The sequence below is a fragment of the Myiozetetes cayanensis genome, unplaced genomic scaffold, assembly GCF_022539395.1.
Source record: "Myiozetetes cayanensis isolate MyiCay16 unplaced genomic scaffold, myiCay2020 scf2-11, whole genome shotgun sequence".
In the NCBI taxonomy this organism is placed as follows: domain Eukaryota; kingdom Metazoa; phylum Chordata; class Aves; order Passeriformes; family Tyrannidae; genus Myiozetetes; species Myiozetetes cayanensis.
Window position 1 is genome coordinate 112,670,150 of NW_026087411.1, and position 23,909 is coordinate 112,694,058.

At 44.0% G+C, this 23,909-nt stretch overlaps 1 protein-coding gene across 1 annotated transcript in view; it reads left to right on the top strand.

The window, feature by feature from the left end:
- The window catches only part of XKR6 (XK related 6), a 205,383-nt gene that overhangs the window by 173,231 nt on the left and 8,243 nt on the right, over positions 1-23,909 (top strand). The window contains exon 3 of the mRNA XM_050314764.1: positions 1-23,909. This exon is cut by the window's right edge and continues 8,243 nt beyond it. Coding sequence (XP_050170721.1) covers positions 1-965 — 965 coding nt within the window. The 3' untranslated portion in view covers positions 966-23,909.

Genomic DNA, 23,909 nt, shown 5'->3' on the forward strand with positions numbered 1-23,909 from the left:
GTGTGTCCTCTGTGGCCTCCCTGATGTCCCTGGCTTGGGTGCTAGCCTCCTATCACAAGCTTCTTCGGGACTCTAGGGACGACAAGAAGAGTATGAGCTACAGAGGGGCCCTCATCCATCTCTTCTGGCGCATCTTCACCATCTCATCCCGAGTTATTTCTTTTGCTCTCTTTGCTTCCATCTTCCAGCTCTACTTTGGGATCTTTGTAGTGGTCCATTGGTGTGCCATGGCTTTCTGGATCATCCATGGTGGGACAGACTTCTGCATGTCTAAGTGGGAGGAGATCCTCTTCAACATGGTGGTAGGGATTGTGTACATTTTCTGCTGGTTTAATGTCAAGGAAGGGCGGACTCGATACCGAATGTTTGCGTATTACACGGTGGTCCTGACGGAGAACGCGACCTTGACGCTCCTTTGGTATTTTTACAGAGATCCCGACACCACTGACTCATATGCCGTGCCAGCACTGTGTTGTGTCTTTCTTAGCTTTGCTGCTGGGATAGCTCTGATGCTGTTATATTATGGTGTGCTGCATCCCATGGGGCCAAGAGCTAAGATCTTTGCCAGCTCCTGTTGCGCCGAGCTGCTCTGGGGCATTCCTTTGCCCCCCGATGTTGAGCCCATGGCGCCCCAAACCCCTGGGTACCGGGGGGCCCAGGCTACGCCCACCAGAGCGGTCACGGAGCAACAGGAGGAACTCACAGCTGACACTTGCTTGCCCGTTTTCCAGGTGAGAGCAATGGTTCCATCTACTCCATCTGGGCGACCCTACCCCCCCGAGGGGCCTCTCATTAAGATTGACATCCCAAGAAAAAGATATCCTGCCTGGGATGCTCATTTTGTAGACAGGAGGTTAAGAAGAACTATCAACATCCTCCAATATGTCACCCCCACAGCTGTAGGTATTAGGTATAGAGATGGACCTCTCTTATATGAGTTGCTACAATATGAATCTTCACTTTAAAAGCTCCTTAAAGCAAAAGTAAAAGAGGGGACCTTATTTTTGTTTACGGTAAACACAGATCATGAAACAAACACAAACCTTCAGATAAGCTTTCTTTCTGGTTGCTGTATGTATAAAAAAAAAGAAAAAAAAAGATATTCTCTATGTTTTGTAAGTAAAAACAAAAAGAAAAACTTTTCTTTTGTTTTTTACACACAAGAAACAGTATTTCAACTTCCACACCTAGGATTCACAGGTGGAGAAGGAGGCATCTCCACATCAGTTTTATACCGTACACCAAGTGTAGAACATTATTTATGGGATTGGTGCTGATTGAAAAATAAAAAAAAAACAAACAAACAAACCTACAACTGCCTTATGCCCTTAGGTGCTGAGTTTCATTAAGTACTGTCACCTTTCTCATGCAAAACTCTTTGATGATTATATGCCAGGAAAAAAAAAAAAGAAAAAGAAAAAAAAAACCGAAACAAAACAAAAAACCAACTGAAATGCAAACCTTAAAAGTAAAAAAAAAATAGTTAAAAAAAAATGAACAACAACAACAAAAAGAGAGAAATGTATGAAAAAGAAAAATCCTGTTGCTTTTATTGGATTTAACAAAAAAAAAAAAAAAGCCCCAAATATCTAAAGATAAGAAAGCAAAGCCAAGACACCCCTAATGGAGTTTGGTTTTTCCAACAGCTGAAAAAGACAAAATCAGGTCTGTAAGATAATTTGGCAAGGAATTTATAGCACCAGTTGGCCAAGCCCCTGAGCCTTGACCGAGTCGTGTTATGAACACGATCCCACCACGAAACCGTTTTCCTTGTGGAGACGGATCACGTGGAATGGTGGCTTTGCACCAGATTAGTGTGATAACGATGGATCTGATCTTGTTTCCAACAATTGCACGTGCTAAAGCACCACTGTCTCCAGTGGAGCAAACACCAACAGCCTGAGCCCAGAATAAGGCCTGCCACCTTGAATTCTGGAAAATACCAAATCATTGAAATTATATACCAAAAACATCCTACGGAAGTCCATTTACACATATCTAATAATTATTTCAGTAATAATAAAACTCAGCATGGTAGCAAAAAGCGAGTCAATTTAAAGGCACAATACTTGATCAGTGACTGGCAAAATAATTTGACCTACTGTATCATTTTAAGGCTGTGAAAGGCATACATGTATTATTTGTAATCTTGTGTAAGACCTGTCATGTCTCATTCAGTGCGAGCCTTAAAGTGATTGTAAAGCATCCTTTTGTTCCATTTTGGGGATTTTTGGGTTTTGATTTTTTGTTTTTGTTCTGTTTTGTTTTTAAGGAAAACAAAACATGAAAAGTCGGGATATAAAAAAAAAAACAAACAAAAACAAACAAAAAAAAGGCAAACAAACAACAACAAAACAACCAACAAACTTCTTCAAACGGTAATAACCTGTAAACTGACTCACGTCTCGAGATGATTTGGTGCTTTGTATTTTTCGTTGATGTTGTTGTTGTGATTTAGCTGAGAATTCTTCGACTCGGTACATGTGGGGAACTGCTGACAAAAAAAACTGTCTCGTGTCACCCTCTACTGTAAGTACATGGCGAGAAACAACGAGCAGAGGAGTTTCAAGAGCGTAGTGAGAGCATCGTGGTTTAGCTTTAGCCTTCTCACCGCAAGGAGCTGCTGCCACCTCCGATGATGGCAAAGCCCAGACGGTCACCTGCCGAGGGCTGAGTGGTTGTCTTTGACATTTCCAAGTAACCCGCTCGGTGTCTGAACATTCCCATCTCTCCAATTCTGTTTCTGTGCTGGAATCTCTTTGTTTTCGAGTTCGGTCACGGGTTTTGCGTCTGTCCAACAACACCCTTTTTTTTTTTTTCCGTTTACGAGAGTATTGCTCCTTTAAAAGGAATAATCCCGTTTCAGGGCATCTTTTCAATCCCACCATCCCTCTACTTGGGAGGGGAAAAAAACAACAACAACAACAAAATGAGGTATTTTTAAGTGAATGCTGTAGTATTTTCTGTGTGTAATTGCAATTTTTTATTCCAGAAATACTGTAACTGTCTAGGGTGCAAAACTCCCATGCTGACCTATTCTAAAGAGGAGATCAGCATGGGGGGGATATTTTTTAATTATGATTATGATTATTTTTTTTTTAATTTGAGGAATCAGTTGGTTTTTTTAATTATAATAGTATTTAAAGAAACTAGTACCAATTTTATATAACAGTTTAAAGAAGCTGAATGCTTTCTTCGCCTGAATATACCTGAAGAGAAACATTTTTTTCAATCAGTGATCCTTTGCAGTGTTCTGAGAAAATGTTGGGGTTTCTTCAGTTGTTTCGTTTTGTTTTGTAAAGGAAACTTTTAACTGGTGTCTGTCCCTTTCCAGGAGGACAGGACTCACTCACGCCAAACTATAGACACAAGGCAAAGTTTATACGAAGCCAAATTGTCACTGGTACTGTAATTCCCAGTCAAACTCCATTTCAGGCAAATGTTTCTGGGCTCTGATTACAACTAATGTGATGGTCACATTTTCCTGCAAAAGGAGGGATTTGGTCCTGTCATTCCCCATCTAACTTCCCAGTCCCTTGTTTAATGTGCACATAAATACATACATATATATATATACATATATATATATACATGAACTTATATATAATTGTGAAAAGCTTTCATTTCCCTTCTCCACTGTCTGTGTCACAAAAACAGTCCCTTCTCAAGTGTCCTACTAACATTTCACCCTGTTTCTTCCCTGATCAGTCTCCATAAAAAGAGGTAATTTGTGAAGTGAACTTGCTGTCCCCACCTACTGAGTCATAAAAACCTGGAGGTGCCCATCCTCCAGCGACAGGCCTGCCTTTCTCCTCCCAGGACTTTCTTTTGACCTACCTTTCATGCTAGTGTAGACTTGAATCTGATCCAACTCCCTGTGTAAAGAGTCTCCTTGGTCCTTCCATGAAGAGCTCTGCTCTGCAATCTGCACTTCATTGGCAAAAGCATGAGAAAGGAATGGGTGGCAAACAACCCTGCTGTTCTTTGGGGGCCTCTCTTCCGGGAGATAGCATCGTTATTTTCAAAAGCACCATGAGAAGGTCCCTCTCCCCAGACCTGTCCCCCCTGAAAGTCTGGAGATGTGATCCCAGTCGCTGGCCCCGCTGAACCGCCGGACGCTGCCGCTTCACACCAGGACAGTGAGAGGAGCCAACGAGCCAAGGCACAGTCACCAGGTGTCGAGGAGGAGACCCTTCAGTGTTGCCTCTCACGAGCAACTTCAGCCTGCCTTCCCTCAGGAACAGGATCTTACTCCACATCACCACACCAACAGCCGTCCTCTCCCTCCCGTGACAGGAGTGGAGGGGCAAAACACTCTGGAAGTGTCCTTACTTCTCAATGCAGTGCTAATTTCTCACAACCAAACCAGCTTAACTAAGGGCTTGACACATCCCTGTTCCAAAGTCCTCCTCCTTCGTGGCTCGTAGTGTGGATAACAATGAAGGCCGGGGCCACCACTGCGTGTTAAGACTGTTTCATTACTCTTGGTTGCATAAACTCTCTGCCTCTGTTTCTAGTCCTTTCTTTGAATGACATCCACTGGCATCTTCATTGAGCAAAGGATTTCCAGTGAGAGCCTGTGCCAACCCTGAAGAACTATTTCTTTTTTCAAGGACTTCCATTACAGCCTTAACGTAAAACACGTGCTCTGCCACTACACCCAATGAGTTCACATTGGACAGCTTGGGGTGGTGACCTATTTCCTCTTGGGATTTCCTGTGATCTTCTTGCCAAACAGCGCCTTTTGCCAAGCCAAAAGCTCGGGGAGGAAAACTACCCCCAGCTCTTTATTGGTACTAATCCCAGTGCTGAGTCCAGTCCTCTCCTCCTGTTTTGTTTATTTTTTGCCCTCTGACTTTTCCTGTGCACTTTTTCAGGGTGGTCAGTGACTTGTTTTGGTTTCAGCTTGGTTTTAACTCCTCATCTTGCCCCTGGTAGCTCAGTTATACCATGTCCCACCTTCTTGCCAGAAGATACCGAGCGAGGAGTTTTTCAGACTGCCATGGAGAAGGTTGAGCCTGTGTTTATTCACATCACAAGATCAGCTGGCACCTTCTCTGACACGTTTGTGCTGCTGGATTCACCCTGGAATCATCTAAACCAGCCAACTGTGCCATGCCAGGGCATGAGGGCTCCACCATCCCGACTGTTATACTGTTCAAACCTTCCCTGGCATGGTTTTGACCCACTCCAACAAGCCCTGGACTCGGGCACAGCTTTCCCAGGCATGGCCAGAGACCATCCCCATCCAGCAGTTTGGGTGCAGCTGCTCTGCATCAGGGGTGGAAGATTTTAGCAGTGTGATTGGGGCCAGCACTTCTCAGTTGGCCTCGTGGCCAGAATGGATCCTGGAAGTGCTTAGTTTGCTAATAAATATGTAACTCTGTGCCCGCAGACCAGGATTCAGGATGTGGAGGAGAACGTCAGCTCCGATCTGGCATTTTTCTGTTTTCTGCCCAATCCAATGGACAAGTTGTTTTTCAGTTCACTCTGTTCTTTTTGCTGAGGTTGTTTTGCAAACAGCGCCGCTTTTATCGCTCCGATGTCAACCCATCCATCCCTCCAACCATGTCAGATGGGTGGCATGTTTACTGTGATAGTGTTATACAACCATAGGCAGCTAATTCAGAGACAGGAATGATTCAGACCAGACCAAATCAACAATGGAAATACAGAAATTACAAGGTCCCTGCCCCTGCCCTTGTCATGCTTTGCCACCCACACAAGGCATTTTTTTATCTGCAGCTTTTCCAACCTGAACCGCAGAAGAAGAGCCAATGTTGAATAATTACCAGTGGAAACTGCAAGTGAGCCACCAATTTTGAGTGTAAATATATATATTTTCAGTGTTTGGGATTGCAGCTAATGCTCTGCTTCACCCCGTCCTTCTCTGCACCTGCCAAAAGTCAGCACTCATTTGCATGCATTTTTATTTAAAGCTGACTGGATGAAACAGGACAAAATTAATTCCAAGCTTTAGTCAATGGTCTGCTAAAGCCTGGCTCACGAGGGGAGCACTGCTATTGACTTTCAGAGCACAATCTCCCTGTGCTCTTCAGCTATATTTCTGTACACACAAGATTCACTTCACAATTTATCCTGCCCCACCCCCATCCCCACACAGAAATGCATGTTCCACCTGTCACCCGCACACCTGACTAAATCTCCCGAAGAAAATGTGGTCTGAGGTCCGTCCAGCGTGATTCCATTGAAGCTCAGAGGTGCTTTGAAAAGGAAAACTTACTACTGTGCATTTGCAAAACCTTTTAGTGCCTGCTTGCTGGGCAGCTTGGGCAGGAGACAATTTGGAAGCTGCCAGAGTCAGCGGAAAATTGTGGAGACAGGCTTTTCCTAGGGATATTTTCTTCTTTTACTGGGTTTGCTTTGCTCTGGGTCCTGTTCAGATCGAACAGGCAAAAGAAAACCCACCAGAAAACAAAACCCCCAAATAACCACAACAAAACAAGGCCTCTGCCGATCCCCACAGAGGCTGAGGTGGAGGGTGGTAGGGATGATGTGAACTCCGTTGTGTACCCTTTGCTTGCCGAAGTTTGCATGCTGTTATTTTTGGCAGTTGTCTCAAGCCCTGGGGCCTTGGCCTTGGTCGTTTTCCCAGGGTTCTGATTTGCTGGTTTTCATTTTTCCTTGGAGCTCAGGTGTATTCTGGTGCAGAGAATCTCAGCCTGGTTTGAACGAGAAGATTTGAGGCTATCCCAAATAGACGTGGGCAAACCTTTCACTGTGTGCAGAACGCATTTCCAGACCTTTGGGTACCTGCTAGAGATTGTTGCAATCCGCTTATTATTCCATGAGCACGTTCAGAATCGCTTCATTGTTCTGTTGTGTTTGAACTTGGGAATAACGGTGTGGTGACTCTTTTCTGTCGAGGTGTGATGTGAAGAAAGGTAGGAGAGCCTTCCTGCTGTGCTAGATATTGCCTGTGTTCAACCCTTGTTTCCTTACTTGAAGCTCAGACAGTAGGATAATGAGAAAAATGAGAAAATGAGCTGACAGATCGCTGCATATGTTCCACTGGCTGTCCGCTGATGAGGAGGGAGGCAATTGGTGACTATCAAAATAAATCAGCATAAACCATCTGGACCTTAGTGGATATGCAGACATGCACAGAGCCCAATCGGAAAGTGACGCTGTTGACAAAATAACGTAGACCTTCCTTTCCTGTCGCATTTTGAAAAACTAAACACCGACCCGAAAAAAACCTACGACAAAACCAAGAGTTTCAAAGCAGACAAAAATTATTTGAGGCCATAAATTTTCCCCTTCCCTCCCCATCCCTTTGGGACACATGCAGCAAGGCAACCACTGGAAAAAATCAGGCACTTTGTAACGTGTGGAGTTGTTTGGATTTGTGCAACGCCGTGTTTGGTCAGATGGTGCTTTTACAGCGAGCATAGAAAAGTGGCCGCGGTCTAAAAGTCATTGCAGATTTTTCGGGTGACAGTACTCCTGGGTTTCGACCCCAGCTCTGCCACGAAGTTGCTGTGTAACCTTGGGCAAGTGATTTAACCTTTCTGTGCCTACAGTTTACCCATCTGTACATGGGTATAATAATATTTACCTACCTCACAGGGGTGTTGTGAGGCTTAAGTTAACGCGTGTGAGAGGTGCTGGAAGTGCGCCGCAAAAATTTTCATTCTTGCTGGGTTTGTGCTGTTAGAGGGAAAGAGCAGTAAAGGGGTGGGTTACAACAAGCAGAAGGAAAACCTGCATGTGTTGAGAGAGTGATCTTAAGTCTTTTCTCTCCCCAAAAGCAAGGAACGGAGAAAATTTTGCTGAATAGCCTTGCTTTCCCAGTCAAATGTAACAGCACTGTTTGCAATATTATTTTCTTACACAACAGGTGACCTTTCCCTTTTCCTTGCTGTTTCTGGAAACTTGAAACTAAAGGTGACAAAAGTATTTCTGAACCGAACAGATTACTGATGAATACTTGAATTTCTTTAAAAGTCGCTCTCATCAGCCACGGTTAATGTGCACTAATCTTTCAGTCATCAGCTTCCATCTGAATACAGTGAAAAATTTGCTCACGCTGTTTTGGAATAGCCTGGACCTTATTTGGGAGGCTGGTATTGCTGAGGACTCTTGTAGGCATGGGAAAACTAGTGTCTCAACTGATAAACACGTGAAAATAACCCTTTTTTCTTTCTGTTTTTGCCTTTTACGTTTCTTGACTGCCTAAGACAGCACAATAATTGCAGTTTACTCGGTTGTACAGTAGCTTTTTTGTTTTGAAGTTTCCTTACGCAAAGGGCGAAGGTGGGATGTGAAAGGATAAGTCAGACCCAACACTGCTCCCCTGCGCGACTCTTCTCGGAGCGCCCACTTTCCTGGAGAAAAACCTGTGCCACATCCAGAGAGACCAGAACCAGGCCTGCCTTCACCGTCCTCCCACAGGCAAAACTTCCCTTGCCATCCATGGGAGTTTTGGCTGTTGATCCATCGAGGTGGATTCACCCCTGGTTGAACCCCAAGCCACCCGGGACAACTTTCTGTAGAACGAGGGAAGGGATCCGGTTCATTGCTCCAGATGTCACCACCACCGGTCAGATAATTCAGAAAGGAAAAAAAAAAAAGCATGTGATAGAAAGCTTGGGCTTGTTTAATTTTTGTGGTTTTGAGACGAGTGTTTTTATTGTCTAAGTGTCCTGACCATTATATGATGTCTCTTTTGGAAATGCAATGCCAGGCAGGACTCCCTGCTCCCTTTCAGGAAAGCTTTGTTAAGTCTACTCCCACACTCCTTACTCAGGCAAAACCCCTGGGTTTTGTTGTTGGGTCTCATTTTCTCTCCTGAGTAAGGACTGTGGTCTGTTTTGGAGAACTGGGTGGTCTTTCAGGTGGCCGTTGTCTTCTCTAACCCAAGACTCGCCTTGCATGAAGCAAGAAGGAAGCTCTGTCTTGGTCTGCCACGTACCTTCCCCATCCCTTCTCTGTACCCACCATGGGGAGGGGAGTTCAAAACCTTCTGGCTACATGGGCCAGGCTCTTCCACCTGAATTTCCAGGCAGCTGCACATCTTCCTGCTGGGGCAGAGCAAATTCAGAAGCCCCCAGTCTTGCAGATGGGCCGTTGATCATCTGCATCGGCTTTGGGTCTGCTCCTTCCCCGTCCTTCTCCCCAGTTGTTTCTTTGCCCTGTTTTAAGCACTCATCTCGGTGCTTCTGGGTTCTTTTTACTGCTTCTGTTCCAAAAAAAAATATTGCAGTTGGGAAAAAAAAACAGCAATGTAACTCCTTCGGTGCTATGCTAACTGCTTTGTTTGACCCAACCAAATGCTGGCCAACCTATAGATATTCCCTCTTTGTCCTAGGAAGCACCACACATCTGTGTCTTGAACAGGGATGGACTGAGAGGGGTGAGAGAGGGCAAGTGTGGTTTTGAAAGCAATTAAAGTCTCATGTGTATCTAGTAGAGCAAAAAGATGTAGATGCAGACTGCTTTCAAAGCTGGTTATTGCCCACCTCGTGGAATTAAATAGGATATAGCCTATAAGGTATTGAGGGCATTATATATATAGATAGATATTTAAAAAAGAAAAAAAAGACAAGAAGTTCACTTTATCAATAAATCACCCTTTAATTTTCCTGAAAATGTACTGTTCAACAAGGAAAACACCTGGCTGTGCTTGCACCTGGTTGTTTTGCTATGACCCATTCCAGCAGCGGGAGGAGAGAGAATTCCTCCTCCTCTGTATTAACCCTGATATAAAATGGGTGGCTATGAATTTTCAGGATGAAAGGGACTAATCAACATGTATGTCTGTGCCTATATCCCCAACGCTGTGGGAATATGGACAAGCATACATGCCATGTTACTGCATATGTATATATGTTTTAATATATATGAACACATTGTGAATTCCAAAGGGCTTTTTTGAGATGAGGAAGGTCTTTCCTGGTGCAAGGTGCTGGCAATTTGGGATTTGCAAGCAGGATTGAAATAAACATTCCTTGTATTTTTATTTTTTTTTTTTAATTAAAAGACCATCAGAAGCTTAAAGTCTGTCTGAGGAAATGCTGTACCACCCGATCTTCCACTTCTTAAGAAATCTGGAAGCCAAAATCAGACCAAAAATAAGGGTCAGTATAAATCAGTAAAGCTCCCTTGATGGCCAGGTGCCTCCTTACACTCCTTGTGTTAAAAACAGTCATTTCTATTGGTGCCAGGGAGCCCAAACTGGGCCCCATTGCTCTTTTTCTAAGCCTGTGCTAAAAGGTTTCATGTTTGAGCTTGTAGGTTTTGTCAAAGCCCAGGCAAAACTTGGACAAAAGCAGGAGTATCTTCCCAAGTGGAGCCATCTGAGTGTAGCATACCCCTGATCACATGGGGGCTTTGTAGCCCTGAGGAAGAGGTGGCTTCTCCTTCCACCAGTATCACCATTACAATGACAACAGCCCTGTTAATACACACAGCAAACAGGGCCCTCCTTTGCAGGGCTTAAACCCTCCAAATCTGTTTTCAAGCCCTTAAAATTCAAATGCCAAATGCCACTCAAAGGGAATGATTATTGTTTTCCCTCCAGATGCCATTCCCGCTCATCAGTCACAAGGACAAGCAGCTCATATTTTCCTTTCTAGCTGTATTTACCAATAAAACTCACTGCCAGTGCCAGAACCTCCTTCCCTCAGAGCCAGCTGAACACCACCTGCAATCCACCCCCGCCTCTCCTCCCCTCCTTCCACTTTCAGAGCAAGCACTGTTCCTTCCTAACTAGCGAAGATCCAGGACAAATGCCAGCTGATTACACCTGCAATCTGTTCTCCTTAGGATTTTGTTTCGGTTTCTGAGGGCAGTCGAGTACACACAGGGCCACGCGCCCGCAGAAATTTCAGTGGCCTGAGGTTGAAGCTGCTTGGCTTCCCCTGGGGGATTCCTGGGCTCGTCCCGTGCAGGGCCAGGAGTTGGACTTCCATGATCCTTGTGGGTCCCTTCCAGCTCGGGATATTCTGTGATTCTGTGATTCTGTGAGCTGACACTGCTGTGAGAGAAACTATAGACCAAGTGTTCCCCAGGCCATCCCCTCAAATTGCTACAGGTTCACACCATTCCCATAGAACCTGTTTTTTTCAGTAATCACTGAAGGTATCAGTCAACAAATTCACGATGGATAAGTGGTAGGGCAAGTGGACTGGTTTGCACTTATCCACAGACCTCCCAGAACTACTCGAGCAATTAAACAAGCCTTAAATTGGGTGTAATTGCAGCCATTTGGAGGAGAGCTGTGATGGGTGTTTTCTGAAAAAGTAGTTCACAGGTGTCACAGCCAAATCCCTTTAGTCCCCACCTTTTCCATGTAGGGAGAGTGAGAGGGAAGAGATTCTAAACTGAGCATAAAAGTTTGCCATTAGCTACAAAATGTGCCCTCCTCCCAAAATGGATCTAAAACTTGAGGATTTGGGGGTTTTTTTGTGTGGAAAATATTCTCCCATCAGAAAATAACCAATGGTTCTGGTTTATGTTTCTGCTCTGCAAACTTTTACCATTCCAGCCTTTTTTTCCAATGAGGAATGGGAATTAGTTTCAAAAGTGTTTCATTTACTCAGGGAAGGACTATTCCACATCTTGGTTTTTGGTGACTTTCACTCAAGTCATCAGGCCAAGCTCAGACCATTCCACTAAAGCTGATTACCCAGTAGGAAACCAGTAGGAGATAACAGATCGGGAGATGTTCTTGGTGGTCTCCTGTGTGTTCCTTGTTCCAGATTAATAGCGTTGTGATCAGGAACCTAACAGTGTGCTCCATCATGGGGTTGTTCCCCTAAAACCAGGATTTCAACAGGAAGGCTCTATATTTTGGAGGCTTTGAATGACTTCCTGACTGCAAGGAAAAATCACCCCTTTCTTGTGTACATTTTTTTTGATGCCCTGTCGTATACAGAAGGCAAAATAGTGGTGGTGCCTGAAGATCCACATTTCCTCTCCATCTCTGCCGTGGGCTGTTGGCTGGGAGAGCCAAGGGGATTTTAGGGTTGTCTCTGCTGGCAGGTGAAAGATGTCCCTTTGTACCACTGGCCTCTTCTCCAGGGCATGTGATATGGGAATGGTCAGGCTGTTGCCTGACTCCCATCGCCAATCCCAGCTCCAGCCCTGGGTCTCTGCCGTCCTCGCCCCAGGTGTTGCAACGTGCATTTAAAGATCTTTGTCAACCCTACTTCTTGCAAAGCTCTTCTGATTGAAATGAATCCTGTAAGCCCACAGTACCTCCTCAAATGAGCTTTCATCCTGGGAGAGTTTTTGATTAGTGAATTTTGATAGCACTGGAAAATTGGCACAGCCACACAGAACAGCACAATTTAAATACGTCTATTGCAGAAGTGCCACTTTTCCCATAAACACTGAAATTTGACTAATCACTGCTGGAGCTCATGGTTACCACTCAAAACCTGGAAAACACTCTTGCACTTGATTCCTCAGATAAACCTTATCCGAGGAGAACAAATTCCCCAATCACTACAAAGTGGTCAAAAGAAGCTGTTGCAGCAGAACACCTGGGGGTGTTGGGTTTGTTTTGTTTTGTTTTTTCATGCTCTGTGCCTCATCTATAAATTGTGAAGTGTAGAGGTTCCCTCACAAGGGTGATGTGAGGATTTATTTAGCCAGTGTTGGTGGAACTGCTTCAAAACTTTACCACCAAAAGCAGTGCAGGGCTGTGGTGGTGGTGGTGGTGGGCAGAGCAGGACCAAACAATCCACCATGTCACCTTTCCCTTGTCTCCATGTAGCTCAGCAGTCACAAAGAGGGAGGTCGATCTGAAATGTCACATTAAGATTTTGGGAAGTGCTTTTCTCCTTCCCCTTAAATGCCCCCCTCTCCCTTTGGAAAGCATTCAGGGGAGTCAACTGAAAATCCAGGGATTTGGCACAGTCCTGGTGGGCCGTGGAAAAGAAGGTAGAGATGGAAAGAGCATGTGGATCCTCAGGTGCATTCCCAAGAGTTCATGCCACAGGCATGCCCATGTCTTATTCTTCCACCCTAAATCCTCTCTGGTTGAAAACCTTCCAAAGGAGCAGCCTGATCACCCCAGACCCTCTGGATCAGGCACATCAGGCAGAAATAATAGCCTAAGCTTTCCTAGCAAGAAGGACATTTTTTTTTTTTTAATTAAGCTTGAAATTTAGTCATGCCCATGCCTTGAATTTGCCTTATAAACCAAATTCAGCCCATTCTGAATCCAGGTCATTCATCTTTCCAGTGCCATTCTGACCCAGCATGGCTTGCAGGTGAAGATGCCCATCCATCCAAGTCAGGATCACGGATCTGCCAGTTCAACTGGGAGAGTTTGGCTCCTTCCTAGATCACTTCTCTACCTGAGCCATCCTTCCTGGGGGTCTAGAGAGACCTGGATCCAAAATTATACCCCCAAAAGTAGATCTGAATGAACAAGGAGTTCCACCACACTCCATTTGTCCCCCACAGTGGTGTTCCAACACCGCTTCTGCCAGAAGCCACACACGTGGTGTTTGGGTGACTCAGGGCTGCCAACACCCCCTGCTCTGAGCTGGCCAGGAGAAGTGGCAGAGGGCAGAACTGACCCTCCTCTTTGTACAGAGAGCGAATTCCTGCTAAACTCATTGGCGTTATCTTTGCCTTGGTGCGACGCCGCTGACAGCAGCTGTCGGAAGAGGTAGGGATTTTTGGATGGGATGGGCTGACAGGTGTCAACACGATGCAAAACTGGTGCTATTAACTTGGCATAGAGTGCCTGCGAGTCTCTTCTCTTTCTTTTTCGATCACCAAGCAATGACCTTACGCTTGGGGAGCCCGTTGTTGATGGACAACAGTGTCTGCAGCGACTTCTCCCTTCGCGGGAGGGCTCCGAGTCTGTGCTCTGTCTCATTCCCCAGCTCTTCCTCTATTTTCTGCATCTTGGAGGTTGATGTGTGTGTATGTTTGGGCATGAATTTATGAGCAGAAGAAAACAGAGCAAGGGCCCACACAAAACTTTAGTGCATGTCGGTTGAGGAAGGAGGGAATGAGAAGCGAGGGTTAAGACCCTGACGTGCAGGTTTTATCTCCGCCTCAGTCTGGCAGGACTTCGGTCAACCCATCAGAATTGTTGCCTGTGCCCAGGACAGTTTATTCTCTGGGCTCCCAGGGAGTGACAGATTGAGATATTCAGGGCAGGGCTCTGCAGAGGGATGAGATCAGACTCGCTGAGTGCCTTCGACTTCCCCTGGTTTGGTGGAAGCGGAAGGCATCCAGCAATCCCAGGAGGGATTCCACGTCAGGCTGTGCCCTCTTTATGTGAGATCATTCTCTGAGCACTCAAAGTTCAATTTTGCTTCTCTTACATCGGCACAAACATGTTGAACAAGGCAAAATGCAGCCATTTTAATTTAGGGAAGGCTGTTAAAAAACATCCAAAGTGCTAAATAGTCCTTAAAGGACCAAATTCTGGTCTCAGTTTCCCCAAGGCACCAGCCCACCCTGCATAAACCCCGGTGGTTTTTTTTTTTCTGGGAAAACTCTTGTTTCCCTGTCATCAGCGAGGCCAGAATTTGGCCTGGCCCCACCTGCCCTCAGTTTCTTCTAAAGGCTCTCTGTGTTTGTTGATGATGGCTTTGTCAGGGCAGCCACATTTCAACTCTCAAAGCCTCGTGGTGCCTTTTCTTGTGGTGCTTTTACCCTTCACAGGACTTCAGTCAAGGCAACCACTTGCATCCAACAACAACGCCAGTACTTGTCCTCTGTATTAGGTGCCAGTGCAGTAACAGACTTTAATGTATACTTATATAAATATAGATAGATAGATAGATTGCTATAGTTATAATTATATATATATATATATATAATTGAGGTTCTGATGCCCCTGCAGGGGGAATGGACCATTCCTCTGCAGGATTACACACTGCTTGAGTGAAACCAACCACTCAACGTCCTGTAAAGCGTTACAACCTTGGCAAGGAGCTTCTCTTTCCCACATTTTTTATGTTTTTGTGGCTCCCTTCTCTCCTCCTGCCCCTCTGAAACGCCTCTCAGTGAAAGCTGCTGTTTCACGTCACAGAAATTTCTCGTGATTTCTCAGCATCTCTGAAAATCCCAACACCTTCCTCCTGCTGTGGGATGGGGAGGTCTCCCCTTGCCGTGGAAGGGGTTGGTGAGGCAGCATTCCAGGGCAGAATCCCAGGCATCATCCTTGCCTTTTCTTGGCACCAAGGTGGTGCAACTCACCTTGTGGCCAGCGCTGTTATGCCCCCCGTTATTGCCCATCTGCTGCTGAGCCTCTCCATCTCAGCCGCCCCAATCAGACATCACCTCGGGGTGGTTTTTTTTCCCCCTCTTTGGATGTTTGGTTTTTCATGTGAGCTCAGCAGCCCTGGCTGGTGGGGAGGAGGGAAGCGAGGGCATTGCTTTGCTCACACGAGTAGTTCTGCCTGACTTTGGTGGGATGGGGAGGGGAGAGGTTTTTTTTTTTGTCAAAATACTGCTGGGTTGGGTCAATTATCACCTTATTGTTACCTTTGAAGTATTGCTGAAACCAGAGAGAGGTGGCAGAACAGATGTTGAGTGAAGGTACTTTCTCCTAAAGGGAACAACACCAATAATACTGTAAAAGGTGCTAGAATCAAACCTCATTTTATATACTTTGGTTCTTGGAGATTAAAAAAAAAATATATTAAAGTACATAGTATTCTTCCTGTGCAGCCTTACTGTAGATTGATATAACCAACTCATTATCCAAAAGACAAAAAGAACCCAAGTGAAAAGGTTAAAAAGAAAAAAAAAAGACAAAAATGAAGCGATCTTGTATAAAGTGTAACAAATATGACTTTCCTATATAAATGTAAATGATCAGACATATATTAAAATGCACTCGAGGCAGGCAGCAAGCATGAAAAGCTTTTGAAGTATCTTTTTTAATGCACAACACCTGTCTTTGTTCCTTTGGATGGTGCAAGAGGGAATGTGCCAAGTGGCTTCTGTTTCCTTTTCATTCTGTTCGTGATTTTTGGGAAAAGGAAAGAGGGTTGGAAAGGGGGTTGGGGAGGTTTAGCCCGCACGAAAACCTGGAATCTTCATCTCGATTTTGTTTGTTTGGGTTTGTTGTTAGTGTTGGTTTTTGGACACTTCATTTTTCAAATGCTTTTGAAAGCTTTGTTGCCTGCCCCAGGTGCTGAGCATAACTCTTACCTCAAGAAAGTTTATTAAAATTCAAAAAAATCAATTGTTTTTTCCCATCTCTGGAAAATTAAAGTGAAAAAATGACAACAACAATAGAAAAATATTATTAATAATAATAATTAAAAAAAGCAAACAACCAGCAGTGAATGAAGGAATGAAAATTAAAAACAACAGAAAGAAGTCAAAGCAGAGGTTTGGTGATCAAACCGAGCCACTCTGGTGCTTTTCCCCTTTTTGTGTTGCTGATGATCAAAATCACATGAGATGGGCTTAGACAAGTCTGTGGTCTTAGGATGTAGCAAAAAATGAATTTAAAGAGAACACAAACTTTGCATGGAACAAACTCTGATGGAACATTTAAAGAATGGCTGTTTCAGTGTCAGACGTTCAGTGTTAGCATGTGTGTGTGCTGTAAATACCTTTTCATGTGTGACATGTACAGTTGACTGAGGAAAAAAAAAACAAAAGTATGGAACCGAACAAAAAAAAAATAATAATAATCAAATGCTATTTTATCAGATGATGCACTTTTTCACCTTGATGAGAAGCCACTGTTCACAACTATGCAATCTTCCAGTTTCTCTCTCTATCTCCTCTCTCCAACCTCAAATTTCCCAACTATTTTCCATAACCTAAAACCGTTTTTTCTTTTGTACAAAGAAACACAAAAAAGTTCCAAACTCTGGTTCAAGGTGAGAGTGCTACTGTGACTTTTCTCAAACGATAAGAGCTAACAAACAGACAAACAAAAGGGGTTTGGTTTGGTTTTGTTTTTAAGAAAAAAAAGGAGGTTCGGACATGACCCTCTTTATGTTCTCTAAGTGAATCGATGTTTTCTACATGTGCCAGGCTTCTGTTGACTGGGGTAAATTTTTTGGGGGGGTTGGTTTTGTTTCTCGAGTCATTATTTTTCTTTTCTCTCTCTCTCTCTCCCTTTGGGTTTTAGGAATTTTTTTTTTTTAATTAATTTCTCTATATATACTTTTTTTTTTTAATTCTGGTTTTGTATTGTAGGTATTGGGGGATGTGAAGATGAAGGTGAAATTTGGCTTAACTCCAAGTGTTCTAGTACATGTGTGTGCTATATGTACATAGTTTTCTACATAGAAAATTTTACGCGCTTTTTAAAGGCACTTTACGACTTGTATGTACAAAGTTGTCTATATAGAAAATGTAGTGAGTGTTACCTGACCCTCAAAGAAGAGCATTTTGATTCTATGACTAAGAGGAGTTAAGATGTTTGAGTATCTCACCCGTGTGTGTGTGTGTATTATATACTATATTATATATTGTAGAAATATATAATAGCGTATGTCCATGGTAGGGTGTGTATAACATATACACACATCCAAACACAGGATCATGCCCATCTATACCATTGAAGTAGAGGTTTTGTAGTTCTTTAAGCTGTAACAAATAGCCTGACTCTGCTGGGTAAACTTCTTCCTTGTCCTTAGATGGGTAGAAAGGTAGAAAATCGTCTAGAAAGGTAGAAGATGTCTAGAAATTGTCTAGAAATTGTCTAGAAATTGTCAGGAAAGGTAGAAAATTCTCCTCCCCCAGTTCATACCCCTGGGAGGATTTAGCCTTGAGAACCTTTCTTTCCCCACCCCAGTTTCCCAACAGGTGCTGAGGAGAGTGTTGGTGAGGAAACAGGGTCGTCCGGTGATGAGCTCAGGAAAACACGCGCCCACGAGATGCTGTCACGTCCCCCGCCCACCACTGACTCACCTCGCAGCTTAGAGCATCACTCCCACTTCTCTGTGCCTGTCAAACTGGGGTTGCTGTTGCTTACCAAGCCTTTAAGCACTTTGCACTCATGGTCCTCCTCTGCAGATACCGCAGGGTCCCTCTCCGTGACGCCGGGAGGGGATTCGGGCCAGTTTACGGTGAGATCTTCACCAACCTACCCCCTGTCCTCCATCTCTCTTCTGTTCAGGAAGCCAGTGCTGCCTCCTTGGGCCATGCTTTGACCTTCATCCCCATGATTTTTTAGGTGTTGTTCTTCTTCCTTCCTCTCAAGGCTTCCACACCCTTGAGAGCCACAGCCCGTGATCTGAACACTCCTCAAATCCCTTTATCAGGCTCTCCTCAGCCTCGGTACCTCCAGGTGCTGAAACAACTTGGCCAAGAGCAAAACCCTGGGTTGCTGCCATCAGCCCACTCTTGTCTGACACACTACACATAGACCTCGTGGTCTGGATCCTTCTGGATGCCTTCCAACTTGGGACATTCTGTGGTTCTGTGACCTCGAGTTTCTTGGGGTTGGACAGATGAAACCCCATTTCTGACCCACTGGACACCTGATTTAGTGAAGCTCTTCCAAGTGACCAAGGGACAGCTGTGGATACAGAAAGGACCTTTACTGAAGCTAGTAAAAGTAGGAAGGATGAAGGGAAAGGATTCCTGGCACCTCTTCCATGTATTTGTGGCAACACAAGTGACCACATCAGTCTGTGGCATGGTGGGTGCTTCTTTCAGCCAATCTTTTGCATTTGAATCCTTACCAAGAACTTCATGTCAGTCTTCCTGCTGAAGTTACAGCTACATTTACCTGGAAACAATAGGAGTGGAAAAGCTGGATGCAATCTTCCCATCTTGTACAACGTCCTGGCTGCAAGTGTTGTCAGTCAGTTGGTTGATCTGTAAATCCATGTGGGCCCAGAAGCCTCCTGTGAGCGTTCAGTGTAACTCAGTTCTCCAGAAAGCAGCTTTCACACCTAAATAACTTAACTGTAGGACATCTCACCCAGCCTTACATGTTGCACATTGTCTATTTAATGGTGTGACACAGGTGTGACACCTCGAGGGTCTCCTTATCTGCTCTTCCTCCACAAACTTCCTCCTGGGGTTTGGTCTCTTCCATCTACTGACAAGTTTTGGGGTCTGGTAGTGGCTGGTGTTTGCAAGGAGCTATAGTTGTCCCATTAGGATGCTGGCATCTAGAGGATGTGTTAATGATTATTAAGGATTATTAATGATTAATTTAATGATTAATCCATATTTTTGGAAGACAGTATTCCCCCCCTCCGGCTCACTTTAAGTCAGAACACCTAATTTCCTCCCCTGAAAATGCAGTGCTGAGAGGTGCCCACCTAAGGAGACCAAGTGGAATCATCCTCTGCCCCAGTTTCTACTAAAGTTTTAAGGGAAAAAATGAAGATACTTTCCTAATTGCTACATTCAGTGAATGGAAGAACCTACAGGGCAAGTTTGACACAATCCACAATCTTTTAAGTTCATACACTCCAGGTTCTTAAAGGAAGTAACTTGCAAAGGCTACTTGTTCCATGACTCACCTAGAAAATCTATTCAGGGCAAGAAATGTATGGAAGATATTTGACAATAAATCTTTCCTCTCTGGGTTAACCAGTCCCTTGGTGGCAAAGCAACGCCACCATCAGAGTCAAAATACAACCAGATCTGTGTTTCAGTTCAAAATCACTTTTTTGTGGCGTGAAAAACCAAATCTTTAAGAGTGTGTTTGGCAAACAACAGGAGAAGTTCATTTTGGTGGACGAGTATAGAACCACTTACAGGTTTCAGACCCTGAGAAACTATTTCTTGACACAGAGCCCTGGGTGAGGATGTTTATCCAAAGTTCTTTGCCTACTGGCTGTGTGAGCATGGGATCCAATCCTCTAATTTAGCCAGAAGATCTGTATATCTGAGTTATCAAGGTCCATTCCATACTTAAGACAGACAGTAAGACACACCAAAGTTAATCCCAGTTGGTTTCCAGTTGAGATCTGCTGTGTGGCCTTTATGTGATTATGTTTAGGTGAGTTGAATCCCACCAAAAGTGGACAGGATTTACCCGTCCATGCTTCCAAAACACTTCCCACCACGGCTTCTCATGAGACTCGTCCTCTTGGTGCTCTGCTAATGAACATCCATAATTATCTCCTCCAACACAGCTCCATGATGACTCTGCAGCCCCTGCCACGTCCACATCAGTCATTACCCTCCCAGCACTGAAGGAAACAGAGAGTGGGACCCACTCAAGTGCTCCACACTTTCCGTGACCAAGTTCTGGCCACTCTAAGGGTTCACAAAAAAAACCCTTGAAAATCAACGCACGAGCAATAACCTTCTGTGTGTTTTCCTGAAGGATAAGGTCATTCTCCAGCAGGTAGATTCACACAGCATTCTGGTAACAATCCCATTGGCTTCTTCTCCTGCTCATTACCAATCTGTTCTGGTCAGTCCTCCTCATTTTCTTTAATTCAGCCATGACATCGTAAGTGATATGAGAACAAAGCCCAGATTGCCATCATTTGCAGAACAGCTTGGGAATGATATTCCTTCCAGGATACCCCTTCCTACCTTTGCAGGAGGATTAGGAGATGGTTGAGCAGCAGCAGAGGGGCTTCCTAGTTCAGAGCTTCAAACTTGTTTTGGTCTGTGTTTGTCATAAAGCACCTGAGAGCTCCTTGATTGTCCTCCTGATAACACGTGGCTCCTGAATGATGTGAGGGAGCCACATCCATCCTTTGCTGCATGTGCATGGATGAACATGGTCCAATTTTCCTAGGAACTTTAACCAACCATGCTGGAAACATATTGGAAATGTTTCCCTGTATCCAACCAGGTTCTCCCTCGCTGTAGTTAAACCCACTGCCTCTCCTCTCTGTGTCTTTTCGCCCGTGGAAGGAAGCACAAGGTTCATATTTTCCTGGATGGACAGACTAAATTTAAAAGCCCAAGGCTGTTCCAAATCCTTTCCCAAGATGTCGTGCTGAGAATTATCCGAAGAGCCCCAGTCATGCAGGTGCCTTAACGGGTCTCCTTGTGGGAGTGCAGATCCCACCAGGTACCACCAACACCGGTCACTTCAGCGGTACCGTCTTTCTTGCCACGTATCTGCTGTTCCCTGAAAACAGCAACAGAATCCATCAGGGGGCTGCCCTTCTGCTGAAGCCTTGTTTGGTTGGCCACCATCAACAAGTCCAAGCTGATACCCACGAGCACACAGGTGCTGGATGCAGCCTCGAGCGTTCCCAGGGTGTGCTGCTTCTTCTTGGCCATCAAAAAAAAAAGGAAGGGGAAATGGTTTGTCTTTCTTTTGCTTCTGTTCAGCCCCAGAAGATTCCCCCGCTGTGGAGTCCCCCCTCTTTGCCCTCAGGCACTACCCCCTAGAACACAGGCTATTTCTCAGAGCTGTTTTATCACCATCAAAAGTCATGAAAAATCAATGGAAAATTTTCCCTTGGAGATGGCTGGTTTTGTAGGAAACGCTTCTGGTTTACTTTCCTCCCCAATCCCAAATGGCATCATTACTAAATGGGCTCTAATATCAATATCAATGTTAGTAAGATCCATTGATCAAGCTGTGAATCAAAGCTCACTGCTGTGTTGGATATACATATGTTAATGACAGTTGTGTTAAGCCAAATTTAACAGCTGGATTCTTCCACATCCCTTTGTTTTGTATCTACCTCACTATGATTTCTTTGATTTCTTGTGATTTAGTGTTGTATACAATGTCAGAGGTGATATGTAGATAAAAATATATATATATATATACAAATATATATTTTTTGCTTTGCAATAAAGCTCAAAGCTATAACACGAATATTCATAAAATGTCATAATCTTTATTGTAACGTTCCCTTCTCAGTTGTAAAATCCTGTCTAGATCCTATTTTCCTGTACACTGGAATCAATATTGTGATCATGAGTGAATGATTATTATTTCTGTTCCTTTTCCAGTCAAGTGATATTTTTGAGATGTGAGATAGACACCAGAATTGTCAAACATGAATTGGTTTACTTTTTCTTACTTTTCCCCAAATACAGCCTGTTTGTAACTGGAATCAAACAGCAAAATTGAGAAAAAAATTATTTGCAGTCCTGATCTTTCAATTTTGGTCCTCTGATCTTAACACTGAGTTTGGCAGGAGGAGGAAAGGGAGCAAACAAGGCTTTTAGGACTAGGGAAGGAAAAATATGTTTATCTGTTTCCATTTGGGTGAAGAGGGGTTTCATTCTTTGAAATAATTGACATGTGGCATTTCCTTGAGCACAGGGACCCCATTCACTGAAAAGTTGTCTGTTTAATGGCAGCCACTGACCCAGAGTCACTAATCCAGGTCCTTTTTATGGGAATGGAGTGGGACAAAGAGCTCCCCAGGACAATTCACCCCCTGCTAATTAAGGCACTTGTCTAGGGCACATGAGATGGAGCTCCTTCAGGATGGAACTGAGAATTTGGAGCTCACAATGGGACACCTCACCTTGATGGGCTAAAAACCAAGCTCAAAGACTCCCACTGTCAGTGCACAAATATCCTGGCAAGTGAAAACTGTCTCGATTTTGGGTCATGTGCATCATTCTGAGCCACACAGGACCCTGTGCTCTGTCAGTGGAAGGGGTGAGGAAGGTGAGAGCTCCTGGTGAGGCTGAGGAAGACTTTTCCCTATGCTCATGTGGTGGAAAATGTCCTTGGACCCAGTGACAAGCCAGTAACGCCACAATAACCAACATCTGGCACAGAAATGCTGGATGAGTCCTACGGGGTGGGGAGGAGCTCCAGGGAGCAATCTTAAGGTGGATGGGACCTCTCCTCTGCTTATTCCTAGTAAAACCTTTCCAAGAACCTCCCAGCTTGGTCCTGCTGCCAGAAATGTGAGGGAACAAAGCCCACACCTTCCCAGGGCAATCCTTCTCCAACCTCCATGCTGCTCCATAGGTTGGAATTGGGGAAAAAAAAAGAAAAAAAAACCCAAAAAACCCAAGCCCCAAATACTCTTAGTTTGATTAGGAAATATTTACAGGGATCTCACTTTACTGGGAGCAAAATGAGGGGAATCATCTCCATTTCCTTTCCACCAGTCTGCAGGGAAAGTAACATTTTCCCCCAACTGCTTTATCAAAGTAAACAAAAAATTAGTGACCAGAAAGAACTGGACATAAATGGAGTCTGACATAGGTTTTTTTTTTAAGAAAAAAAAAAGCAAGGAGAAAAATTACTACTGAACACAAATCCAGTTATTCCACTGGGAAATAAAATAAAATTTAAAAAATTACAGAAAGAAGCAGGAAATGAAACCCAAAGATGAATAAATCTCAGTGGAGAAAATGGTGTTGGGTTTCACTTAAAGCACAAGACAGGACTGCAAAACACAGATTTAGGCTTGATTTATGAGACCCCTCCTGTGTAGCCTTTTCTCTAAAACTGGCACAATTGTTCAGTACAAACAGCATTTTTCCCCCCTCATTCTTATCTGGTGTCTGTACAAATCTGGCTTGGTTTTTGGTTTGGTTCTGTTCTTTTTGTTGCCTGTTCCCACCTATTTCTATTTTTATGGTGTAGTATTTTGTCTCTCTGGAATGAAATACAGATGTGTTCATGAAGTTGTATAGCAGATGGAATGACAGGTTGGAGTTGATTTGGAAAAAAAGAAATAATCTAACAATGAGAAAAATATCTATATGAAAAGTATGCTTCCAAAGTGTGTGTTTGAATTTGGGAATTTTGCCATTCTACTGAGCTTTCTGAAAGGTTTATTATGAAATAATGTGACTTTATGGAGTTTGAGGGGCTTGAGATACCAAAAAGCACAATTTCTTGTTAAACTGCTATAATATGATTGAGTGTCCATTGTGGTAGCTCTTTTTTTTGCCTATCTGACCATTATAATCTCCAAATTTTGAGATGACATAAAGAATCCTTTCAATCTGTTCATTAATCATCTTGCATTAGGCAAAAGGGAGAGATGCATCTGGTTTGTTTCTGCTCAGAAATCACATGGAATTCCCAGCCT